Source organism: Anas acuta, chromosome 12 (genome assembly GCF_963932015.1).
Source record: "Anas acuta chromosome 12, bAnaAcu1.1, whole genome shotgun sequence".
Taxonomy (NCBI): Eukaryota; Metazoa; Chordata; class Aves; order Anseriformes; family Anatidae; genus Anas; species Anas acuta.
This window is the reverse complement of record NC_088990.1, coordinates 2,845,595-2,857,688: the sequence shown is the minus strand read 5'-3', so window position 1 is coordinate 2,857,688 and position 12,094 is coordinate 2,845,595. Positions and strand designations below refer to the sequence as shown.

General features: G+C 47.0%; 1 protein-coding gene across 3 annotated transcripts; it reads left to right on the top strand.

The window, feature by feature from the left end:
* Positions 1–808: 808 nt before the first annotated feature.
* Positions 809–11,994, top strand: HACD3 (3-hydroxyacyl-CoA dehydratase 3). Of its 3 annotated transcripts, none has more exons than XR_011100577.1 (12): positions 809–987; positions 1,617–1,659; positions 2,510–2,583; positions 4,039–4,203; positions 5,188–5,239; positions 5,609–5,719; positions 6,321–6,448; positions 6,966–7,078; positions 7,611–7,717; positions 7,907–8,039; positions 8,798–8,929; positions 9,528–11,994. XR_011100577.1 is itself a non-coding variant. In XM_068695425.1 (11 exons), the coding sequence occupies exons 1-11, from the start codon at positions 901–903 to the stop codon at positions 9,602–9,604; spliced, it is 1,089 nt and encodes a 362-aa protein (XP_068551526.1). In that variant the 5' UTR covers positions 813–900; the 3' UTR covers positions 9,605–11,994. The 3 variants fall into 3 exon arrangements, 1 of the variants encoding a protein (XP_068551526.1); XR_011100578.1 differs by having other exon boundaries at positions 811–987; positions 7,907–7,952; XM_068695425.1 differs by lacking the exon at positions 7,907–8,039 and having other exon boundaries at positions 813–987.
* Positions 11,995–12,094: the final 100 nt, after the last annotated feature.

The following is a 12,094-nucleotide window of genomic DNA, read 5'->3' as shown; positions in this document are numbered from 1 at the left end:
TATTCAGGAGTCCAAAACCCCCGTGTGCAACAGCCCTGTGCACAACACTGGGGCGTGCTACAGCCCTGTGAGTGACATCAGGGTGTGCAATAACCCCATGCATGATGCTAGGGTGTGCAACAACCCTGTGGACAACCCCGAGGCATGCAACTACTGTGTGTTCAACGCTGGGGTGTGCAACAACACCGTGAGTGATGTTGGGGCGTGCAACAACCCCGTGCATAACACCAGGTGTGCAAAAGCCCTGAGTGATACTGGGGTGTGCAACAGCCCTGTGCACAACACTGGGGCTGACACACGTTGAGCCCAAAGCACCCTTAGGCTGCAGCACGGATATATAACATGAATTTATCTATTATACACCAGATATAGAACATACATTTGCTTTCCCCCGTAAAGCAGAGCCGCTGCTCTGTAGGTGCGTGTCCCTCTGACCGCCACCAAGGCCCTGTCGCTGCAGATGACCCCCCCGGGCAGTTTTTCCTGGTGCCGCACAGTTTTGGGGTTTCTCGGCGGGATCAGCGCCCCCAAACGGGAGACCCAGCAGCAGGACCCCCACACCCCACAGGGCTTACACCCCAATTCCCACAGCCTGCCCGTCTCCCAACCCAACCACGGGCAGCTCCGTGAGACCAAGCCGAGCCCCGACCCTCCAAAACACAGCCGGGGGGCAGCTCTCCATCCCAAAACCACCTCAGAGGGGAGAACCGGCCATAAAGCGGCGCGGAGCCACCACAACATCCACCCCCCCTCACAACCCCTCCTCCCTCCCTGCCTCCCTCCCTCAGCGCAGCGCGCATGCGCACTGCCGCCCTCCCGCCCCGGGCGCAGGCGCACCGGGAGCCGCCGCCGCCGCCGCTTGGTGCCGGGCCCGCGGCGGGCGGGGGAGGGGGGGGCGCCATGGCGGGGCCCAGCCTGCGGCCGCATGTGCACTGGGCGCAGCGGCACCGGGAGCTGTACCTGCGGGTGGAGCTCAGCGACGTGCGGGTACCCGCCCCGCACCGCCACACGCACCGGCACCGGCACCCGGGGTGGCCGCTGCTCGGGGGAGGGGAGGGGGAGGGGGGTTGGGGTTGGGGTGAGGGGGGGATTGAGGTGGGATTGGGGTGAGGGGGGGACCAAGGGGGGATTGGGGAGAGATTGGGGTGAGGGGAGTGGGATTGGGGTGAGGGAGGTGGGATTAAGGGGGGATTGGGGTGGGATTGGGGTGAGATTGGCGTGAGGGAAGTGGGATTGGGGTGAAGGGGGTGAGATTAGGGTGAGGGAGGTGGGACTGGGGTGGGTTTAGGGTGGGATTGAGGCGAGGGAGGTGGGATTGGGGTAAAGAGGTGGGATTAGGGTGAGATTGGGGTGAAGGAAGGTGGTGGGATCACTGACAGTGGGATCAAGGTGATGACAGGATTGGGGTGAGGTTGGCGGTAGGATCACTGTGGGGGTGAGCTTGGGATCAGGCTGTGATCAGGGTGAGGGTGAACAGGGCAGCAGCAGTCCCGGTGTCCCCCCGAGGTGCCACGCTCTCCTCTCAGTACCAGCTGGGCACAGAGGGCTGGGACAGGGCATGGTAACGGGGCACGCTGCCCGCCAAGGCCCCCTCCAAGGCTCTCCTCTCTCCCCAGAACCCGGACATCACCATCACCGACAACGTGCTCCACTTCAGAGGTAGGTGGCCGGCCCTCACCCGCAATTCCCCGCGTGCCAGGCACAGACCACGGGGCTCAAAGCACGCCCACACGCAGCCCCCTGCATTTCACCACCGGCCCTATCTTATCTAATAGGGAAAACATCCCACCCCGCATTTAAATAGCAGGGACATTTCCCCGCATCTCTGCCTCACCCCAGCCCCAGCAGCGCAGCCCTTTTCCTTTCATAAAGACCTCGTTTGTGAGCGTTATCAAAGGGCTGCTCCAGGAACTGGTGTGCGATTTGGAAGGTAAAGCAGATCCCTGCCCCAAAGGCCGTTTTGTTTCAGTCGGGCAGCCGCAGGGGCTGCTGTGGCTCATCAGGGTGCTGCTGGGGACGTGCTTTTATTGGGGTTTGGTCGTTTATTTGGTCGTTTTCTCCGAAATCTGCTAAATGCAGCCTCCCTGGTGAGCCATTCGATAGGGTATGGCCGCACATCCGTTCACTTCGGGATCAGTTTACAGCAGGCAGGGGTGGAAAGGAAACTTGGAGTGCGAGCTTCACTCCCACCGGTGACCGCTCGCCCTGGTCACACAGCACGGCAGCTTTTCGGCTGGGCTCACACCGGGCACAGGCAGCCTTTTGGGCTTCTCTTCTGCAGGCTTTGCACTGCAGGTGCTTCCCCAGCACCGTGCAGAGGTGCTGAGCCCAGCTGCTGCACCTCTGAGTGGCTCCTCTCTTTGGGGCTTCATCCTCCCTCCCAGCAAGGCAGGGGAAGGCACTGTTAAAAATAAAAGTTGAATGTTTCTGTGTGGAAAGTATCCTCTGCAGACAAGGAATGTGGATCTTGCTAGGCCCTTGGTGCTGATCATTGATTTTTGTTTTTTAGCACAGGGTCATGGTGCCAAAGGGGACAACATCTACGAATTTCAGATCGAGTTCCTAGAACCAGTCGAGCCTAAAGTAGGTATTTTTTTTTTCTCTTTTCTAACTATTGTAAATGGGAGGTAATTTATTGAGAGATGTGGAAAGAAAATGGCTTTGCATGAAGTCTACAATGTGCTGTTAGATTTTCTTGGTGACTGTTAACTGCCGACAACCTAAATGCTGTCTGTGGCAGTCCTCGGTCCTTGTGCTCAGCCACTGCTCTGCCTTAGTGCAAATCTCACTGGAGCTAACGCTCACATGGGTAAATTTTAACAGAAACAGGGTCTTACATTTATCATAGCTGTTACACGGTAGTTGTATTTTCTAATAGGGATTTAAAGCAGCAAAAGAATGGGAGAATTTGGCAATGATTTTCCTGATGCAACCTCGCCTTGGAGACGAGGGGAACACCGTGGTACAGTGTCAGTATGATGTTTCCTGGCTGCTTTTCCAAAGGAAAGTCATGGGAACTGTTGCTTTTGACTTGTGCAAATTCCTTAGGTTGCCAGTATTGCAGGTCCTATTGCAAAATGTTGTTTTAATTGCTGTTGTAGTCTGATAGAGAGCTTGGCTGGGAGGGCAAGCCCTTGCAGGTGGCTGTGAAGTCTGGCTTCACCTCTCAAAGCCATCAGGGGCACAGGGAAACTCTGGGCTCTGCTCCCAGCGGAGGATTTGTGCTGCTTATTCCTGGCTGCCAGCAGTCACGCTAGGAGCCGCGGTTTGGCTCTGCTGCTTCAGCAAGGAAGAGATCATTCCCTCTGTGCAACAGAGCCGAGGGCCAGAAGGTGAATTTCTGGGATCTAAACTCGTTTTGTCTCCTGAAACAAGTGGTAAACTGGAACCTTCCTGGGGAAATGTGTGCCAGGTGTCAGCAAGCCCTTGCCTCTGCAGCATCCTTCCAAAAGTCTAGTAGTCACCCTGAGTCACCTTGGAAGGAGCTGGGTACCTGCAGGAGGGTCGACTCTGAAATCTGGGTGACTACAGATGGTGGGGACCAGGGGATAGGGTTTTCTCCAGGGTTTGCCCTGCTGGCTTTGATGTGCACCTTGAGTGCTGCTTGCTGGTGCTGAGCTGGCCACCAGTGAGAGATGGAGCCTCTGCCTGGCACGGAGCAGGCGTTAGCAGCTGTGAGTTACAGCTGCAGCCTTCAGATGTCCTGGGAGCATCCAGACAGCCTTGACAGGAGCTCTAAAGAACGTGCTCAGTTAAGAACGCAGGTCATGGCTCTCCTGGATCAGTTTCGGCTGCGTTTAAGAAGCAGTTTCGGGCAGAGCACCCTGGTGTGGGCTGGAGCTGCAGAGGGATCTGACGGTGGCAGTACGGGTGGCTGGTACCAATGTCAGTGCCTGCTCTGTGTGGTGGGATGCAGTGGTGCTGAGCAGGCTTCCCAGCTGGTTACAATGGCATCACAAGTCCCTTACCTTACGGGTTCAGTCCCAGAGCTTGTTTCTTAGGGCTTTTGTTGATGTCTGCTCTTGTGTCTGCCCTCAGCCCGTGTGCAGGGTGACTCAAAGGCAGCTGAACATCACCGTGCAGAAGAAGGAGAGTAACTGGTGGGAGAGGCTCACCAAGCAGGAGAAGCGCCCGCTCTTCCTAGCTCCTGACTTCGACCGCTGGTTAGATGAATCGGATGCTGAAATGGAACTGAGGGAGAAGGTCAGTGCTGCGGGCACGTGAGGCTTCTGCAGCCAGCTTCAGAGCAATGATAGCTGTTCCCCTGCACGTGAGCTTGTTTTATTCCTTTAGCTGCAGTTGTCTGGTGTGCTTGCTGCTGATGCTTTTTCATACAGATCTCAGGTAGACTTAGTTAAGCAGCTCAGATTTTAGCAGGAATTCAGGAAAAGGCACAGTTCTGGCTAAAAGGAGCAGCAGTTTGAATCTGAACTGTTGGCTGCACACCAGGTCAGCGCCGGCTGAGCCTGCACCTGAAGGCTTGCACCTCCTGCCCTATGCCCTAGCAGTCCTGTGTCCCGATCCATTCATGTCAAGGGGACACGTGTAGCCCAGAGACACCAGTCCTGGACGTGACTTGTCTGAAAAGCAGAGCTTTCAGTTTCTGTGTGTGCTGTTTCCTGAGCTGCTGGGCTGGCCCTGACCATGCATTCCCACCATGTGGTTAGCTCGAGCAGCTTAATACAGCAGGGAAGTGAAAGCCCATCTTGGAAAACACTCGAACAGAGCACATTTCTGCTAACTTTTAAAACAAACGCTGCCCTGTTCCCCTCCACAGCCACTGAGGAGAAAGGGCTGCTGCAATGCCAGAAACCAGAAAGCAGCAGTGAGGGGCGCGCAGAGAGCCAGGGCTCGATGCTTTGTTTCCATCAGGTCTCTAGTGGGTCATGAAATGTCTTAAGGAACAGTTCTGAGAAGCAGCAGTAGTTAAGAATTAACACAGAAAACACCTGGCTTTTCAGCAGAAGCACCTAACATAATACCTAGTGAAGGCAGGATAACCACTTAACACCCTCTGCTTTCTTTCTGGGTGAGAAACGTGCTCTGTTTTATGCCGGTGAACATTTAAACCTTCTAGCAAGTGGCTGCTTAGCTGAGGTTTAAACCCGCTAGCTTTGCAGTAGGATAGTTATCAAATCAGTTGCTAATTACAGTAACGCTTGCTAAAACCTTATCCTTCATCTTAAGGAAGAAGAAAAGATTAGCAAAATGAAAATAGAATCCAGAGTCCCAAAAGACCGTAAGTAACCGTACCTTTCTAGTAAGCTGGGGGTTAGAAAGCTTCTGTTGCTCAGACACGTGAGCCTCAACTCTCACGGAGCAATTTTGACTGGCTTGGTGCATCTTGGAGGGGGATCTTTGTATTACACCATTTAGAAATTCAGTAAAAATGCAGTAAAATTTAAAAATCTGACTAGCAAGGCTTCATTTCTAGTAGTTGATGGTAAAAGCAGGCAGAGCCCACAATGCACACAGCTACTCTTTTATCAAAATCAATAATTCCCCTTCTTGTGTTCTGGGTTCTCACAGAAAGCCTGGTTTGCAGCTCTAATCTTTGCAGGAGCATTACCATTGTACTGTGCTCATCTGATGTGTTTATTGATTTTAGCTTTCAAACACCTGAAGAAAGGATACTTAATCATGTATAATCTCGTGCAGTTTTTGGGATTCTCTTGGATTTTTGTGAACATGACAGTACGACTCTTCATCTTAGGAAAAGGCAAGTAATAAGCAGTTTTATTCACATTGCAGGAGATTGTTCTGTTTCTAGCATTGCTTTTAACACTTCCTAAATAGTTAAGTCTAAAGGAAGACACATTTAGGAAATGAAACAGTAAATGCACCACTGAAGTGCACAACAAAAGCTTCTCAAAAGCCATCACAGTGTCAGGGATAGGAAGACGCTGTCTTGAAATGACAGTTGTGTATTCTGATGAATGATGTTTGTACTCTGCCAAGATTACAACTGAAGAAATCAATTGAGAGAACATCTTGCCTAACTGCAATGCCAGTCTTTTTGAAAATGACCCGGGCAAAATATTTTGAAGTGAGAATCCTACATTCTGTTGCAGTACAGTGCTATCAATTTTTTTTGGTAGTAATTACTGTAATAGCTCTTGATCCCTTTGTGTGTGAAACAGAACACTTGAGCAGTGCTTCTGGCCTAACTGCTGGGACTTCAAGGTAAGGCCTATGAAGTGTAATTACTCATAATGCTGCTTCAAATATAAATAGATTCCTGTTATCAGAAGCTACGCTGCTGCCCCAGCTTTCTGAACGTTGAAATTCATTTGTCTTTAAAATGGTTTTCTGTCTTACAGATTCCTTCTATGATACATTTCACACTATTTCTGACATGATGTATTTCTGTCAGACCCTGGCATTAATGGAAGTCGTGAACTCACTAATAGGGCTAGTCAGATCACCGCTGATACCTGCTATAATCCAGGTAATATTTTAGAATTCTTCTCCTTGTTCCTCCCATGTTTAAAGTAAATCTGTATTTTACTTCACTGTCTTGACTCTCCTAAGATAAGTGGTACAACCTCTCTGGCACTGAACTAGAGAATGTTACCCCAGAGGTAGAAATCCAAGTTTCCCAGCCTTAGTTGTGGCAGGCTCTCTTCTAACACCTGTGTACAGTACTTCAGGACAACAAAAGCAAGAAGTAGCTGACAAAAACTACATGATTCTGATTTGGTTTCAGTGCCCTTTTTATCCTGACTGTGGTTGTTGTGAATAAAAATAAAGCTAGATGACTTAGGAATAGGTACCATAGACCTAAATAGAGAGTTAAAAAGGTGTGCTTGAAAAAGCAGGTGACAGCTCTGCTGCCTAGTTATGTGCTGAGCACAGACCTGTTTCACGCTGAAGAGTAGATAATCTGCATGCTGCTGACAGCAAGGTCTTGCTCTCTCTTTTGATGGAGGGTGTGAGCATTCCTTAATTTGTTTTTCCTTAAACAGGTATTTGGAAGAAACTTCATTTTGTTTGTTGTCCTGGGAAGCTTAGAGGAAATGCAGAGCAAAGCTGTGGTGTTCTTCGTGTTTTATTTCTGGAGTATCATTGAGCTGTTCAGGTTTGTGGGATTTTTCCATTAGCAGGTGTGGGCAGAACCACCTAGTTCTTCGCAAGAATTCTGTAGCCTTCCCTAGGTTACTCAATCTGCCAAAAGTTGGGATGAGATGGGAGCCTAGAAGATAATACTACCCTGAGTTAAGGATAACCTGTTGCTTTCCCTTGGGAAATTCAGCCCTCTAGAAGTATTCTTAAATTGAATTATTACTTCCTTAATCCTTTACTTACTTAAAGGATTAAATGAGATGCACTGTGCTCTGTTTCTCTTTAAAAAGTAAAGTATTTTAAAAGTTTGTTAGGCAAGTGAAGCAGTTAAATTCATCCGTATGATTAGAGTAACAGCATTCTGTAATCTACCAAATAATGGTGTCCAAAAAAAAGTGTCCATCATAAGCAACAGGTACATTTTTTAAATATTCTTGTGCTGCTTGGGAATTATATTGATTATTCTATACTGCATATACGTGCAAGACTAATTCTATTAGCAGCTTGCATTTTAAATGCTGTTTCTTCTAACACTGAATTGGCTTTAGGTATCCATATTACATGCTTTCATGCATTGGTATTGAATGGAAACCACTTACCTGGCTCCGTTACACCACCTGGATCCCTCTCTACCCTTTAGGAGGCTTGGCTGAAGGTATTTAAAAAAACCTGTAATAATCAAGATTAAGGCTGGGCAAATAATTCCATTTTTGGTTTGGCTGCTGGACTAAAAATTAATAGAATAGAATAACAGATAAATAGCCCTTTGCTTTGAGCTGAACCAAATGTAAGCGTTTTTATCTTTCTTACTGAACCAAACATTTTCTCAATTTAATGTGAACAGAAGTCATCGTTTTGGGCACTGGAGAGGAAAGTAAAGGCAACAAAAGGTTAGCGGAACAAAGTGACCAAGCGTGCGCTGCAGACCATGCAAGCGTTACAGGAAGACAACGCTCGCTTCCCTCTGCTGATCCGAGGCACTGTATTTGCTTTTGTCTGCTAGACCTGACTTGGTCAGTCTAGCTTGGGTTCACACCAGCTTACCAATTTTGATGTTATCTTGTAAATCATTGCACAGGACAGGCAGGGGCTGATTGTTCCCCTGAAAGCAGCACAGCCTGTTTCTGAGACAGGCATGGTGCTTGCCTGATGGGGCTCTGCTTCCCTGCTGCTTGCTCTGAGAGCGCCAGCTCCACGGAAAGGTGGGCCCCTAGTTCTCTTGCTGCCCCTCCTCTAGAGGGGAGGGGGCTGCACAGCAAACTCTGCTGTGTTAACGGGTCTGGATTTTTTTTTTTTTTAAATCTTTAATATGCACACTGCTCAGCTTCTAGATGTAGGAAATGTGTTGTAATCATACCTGTCAGAGCCTGTTTCTATGAGCCAGGAGTAGGCAGCGCATTGCCCAACCCCAGGTAGAGGAAAGACTATGCCTGTTTCATTGCTGTGGGCATTTCTGCACGGTAAATACTGCTGGTGAAAGCTCAGCCAGCCAAGTAGTTGTGTGCAAGAAGTGTCTCACCAGGCAAGTTTATCGTGCTGAGACTTTTATGGCTAAACTACTGCCTGAGCTACCTGCTTACCATCATACTGCATGTCTAAAGTTAGCTTTAAAATGGGTTCAGAAGTAACACAAAATAATGAGAGCTAGTAAATAAGGGAATGTCTTTACAAAGTCAGTGGGGGCTAGGCAACCGTATATCCTACTTGTTTGATAACCACATCTTTCTGTTTTCAGCTGTCTGTCTCATTCAGTCCATTCCAATCTTCAGTGAAACAGGGAAATTTAGTCTGGGATTGCCAAATCCACTGAATGTCACAATCCAGTTTTCATTCTTGCTTCAGTTATACCTTATAGCCTTGTTTTTAGGTAAGATACTTAATTGTATTTCTCACTACTGAAATTAAAAGGCCAAATTTCTCTAAGTATATTTCTCCTAAAAAAGTTAAATTTCTGTATTTCTGGGATCATGCAGCAAAAAATTGTTTGAGACTAAGCACTGTCCTGTTTCTTGTTTTATATAAGTTGTCAAGTCATGACAACTTATGTCAGTTTATATAAGTCATCCTTCCTGTCTCTTTAGTCAGGAAGGATGAAGTTCACCTAGAATTTTGAACTGAACTTTCACTAGATTTCTCCCTATTGCAAACATTGGCTAAAGAATACCTTCAGGAGAGGTTCAGTCTGAAACACTTGTTTGATCCTTTCTCAGCTCTGCACAGCTGGTGTTGGCAGCTTTGTAAAAGTGACAAATCAAGCCTCTGAATGAGCAGCCTCAGTACCAAGCAACCTGTGCAGGAACTCCCACCTAATCCAACAAGAAAATACAAGCATTAGCTATCAATGTTATGTATGCTCCTAAACCCTTGTGTGTTTATTACTATTTTTTTTTTTTTTAATTTGGTACAGCCATTTAGCTTTGAAGTGATGCAATAGCATCCAACCTAAACACTTCATTCTTTTTCAGGGGTATTTGTAAACTTCCGTTATCTCTACAAGCAAAGGAAACAGCACCTTGGACCAAAGAAGAGAAAGATGAAGTAAAGGAGGACTGCAATGCTTTCTTATTTAACTTAATGAAAAGATAAGCCTCTAATTCTTATGGTTTTAGCCACTGTAATTTAAAGAATTTTGTAAAATTAAATGATCATACTCTATTTCATGATTTCATAGTGAATTCAGGTAACATTCCCATATACTGTATTTTGTTCCCTTTCAATCATACATATGCATGACATTTACCACTGAACGGTTACATTTAAACTTGTATCCTATCAACTGCCATGTTAGGAAGAAACCCTATTATCTGCAATTATCTGCATATAATATGCTTTTAAACAGTGGAGCAGCACTAAATAGAAATAGCGTTTATCTTTTAATTGGGTATTTGCTCTTTCAATATTGCATGCAGATAAGGCTTCTGATGTTGGGATATACTGCTGGCTGGCCCATGCTGTTCCTGGGGGGCTTTGTGGTGGCACGAGGAGCACAGTCTGAGACCACTGCGAACAATGTTTGGGTGTATATTAACGGTAGGGGTAAACTTGCTGAGCCCTCACGCCCCCTTTTTTTGGGCAGCATACTGATGTTGCAGAATTAAAACCAGAAGTAGCTGGCTGATGTCAATTTAAATGCTACATACCCCTTTAATCCGTCTCTAGTTTAGTCTGAACAAAATAGGGGCATTGTGTGGAGCATAGTAACACCCATATACCTGTAGCAGTCAGTAGGAAAAGGAATCACAGAATCACAGAATTTTCTAGGTTGGAAGAGACCTCAAGATCATCGAGTCCAACCTCTGACCTAAAACTAACAGTCCCCACTAAACCATATCCCTAAGCTCTACATCTAAACGTCTTTTGAAGACTTCCAGGGATGGTGACTCCACCACCTCCCTGGGCAGCCCGTTCCAATGCCTCACAACCCTTTCAGTAAAGAAGCTCTTCCTAACATCTAACCTAAAACTCCCCTGGCGTAACTTTAGCCCATTCCCCCTCGTCCTGTCACCAGACACATGGGAGAACAGGCCAACCCCCACCTCGCTACAGCCTCCTTTAATGTACTTATACAGAGCAATAAGGTCACCCCTGAGCCTCCTCTTCTCTAGGCTGAACAAGCCCAGCTCCTTCAGCCGCTCCTCGTAGGACTTGCTCTCCAGGCCCCTCACCAGACAGAAGCTGCAGCTCTGTCCCATGGTCAGAAATGCTTTCCTGATTGATAATGCAAGCACTGAAAAATAAGGAAACACGGGTACCAGCTTTCTCCTAGCATGTGAAAGCCAGAACAACTCCCTCCCAGTCATAGAAATGGAAATACCGAACACCTCTGATTGTTCCTGCCAGGGCTGTAGCTCCTGCATTTATAGCCTTTGGAAAGGCAACAACAACTGCTTTTCTACTTAAAACTTAGGGGTACAGCTAATAAATAGGTGTATGTGCTTTGTTGGCTGTTCCCTGTTGGGATGGAGTGGTGGGTCAAACAAATCATCTATTATTGTGATACCATATCAAATCTCATTAAGGGAGCTCCTGCGTAGGGTTTGAAGGGACCCTATTTCCTCTGTGCTTGCTTTAAATAAGAACAACGAGATCTGTTCCCCTTCCATTCCAGGACATGCTGTCTCTCACCTGGAAACCTTCATTTCAGTTGGCTTCATTTCAGCATGCCCTTCTGACACCTAGCCTCCTCCAATCGATTCCAGACCCCTCTGGCCCACTCAATGAAGTTTAGGGAGTATACTGCAGGTGTGCTCTAAAACCATGTTGTCGTTATAAACAGGTTGCTTCACAACTGCTGCTTCCCCCAGGGCAATGCAAAGCAAAGCCAGCAATCCAGATCAGGCACTGAAGCTGAGATTAGCATCGTGCCATTTTACTACTTGCATTATCTTTTTCTACTGTAAAATGACGTGAATCCTCCAGAAAGTTATTTTCTATACTTAAAGATAACAAACAGCTTACTATTTGTGACACGGCCCCAGTGATTGCTACTGTAAAGGAAGGAAAATAATGCTGTAAAGAGATTATAAAAAAGAGCTGGTACAAGCTCCACACTGCATTTCACAATTGTGTTTTGTCAACAAGAGGCATGATGCAATTTCTCTTTAGAGATACTTGAGGCTCAGTTGCAAAGAAGAGTGCAGGTAACTTTCTCAGAAGAGCTGAGCGTTATTTACACACTTTCACTACAGCACACACTGTACATATGTTTGAAGTATGTCAAAGGACTGAACTAGCTGACTTGGAACAGCAAAGATCACTTTCATACTTTAATTACTGGGCATTTAAACTTCTGTTATAAAATCCATATGTACTCATACATGATATTTCTCAGTGAAACTGTGGTACCTAGTGCGAGCTGTAATGGATCTTACACTACTGAGTTTTAGTCCTTCAGAAAGAATGTGTTTCTATTAATAAAGATTTACAACCAGATTTTGCTTTGAATTCGGTTATTTGCTCTTTTCCCTGAATGCATTAAGTTGTATAATTTACTACTCAATGCTCATGATAAAGAGCTGACATCCAACCATCA

What these genes read in the sequence shown, in the direction of transcription:
- HACD3 (XM_068695425.1), top strand. Translation starts at nt 901, where the DNA reads ATGGCGGGGCCCAGCCTGCGGCCGCATGTGCACTGGGCGCAGCGGCAC. An exon ending in TGGAGCTCAGCGACGTGCGG is followed by an intron (nt 988 to 1,616) that starts GTACCCGCCCCG and finishes CTCTCTCCCCAG; the next exon opens with AACCCGGACATCACCATCAC. An exon ending in CCTTATAGCCTTGTTTTTAG is followed by an intron (nt 8,930 to 9,527) that starts GTAAGATACTTA and finishes ATTCTTTTTCAG; the next exon opens with GGGTATTTGTAAACTTCCGT.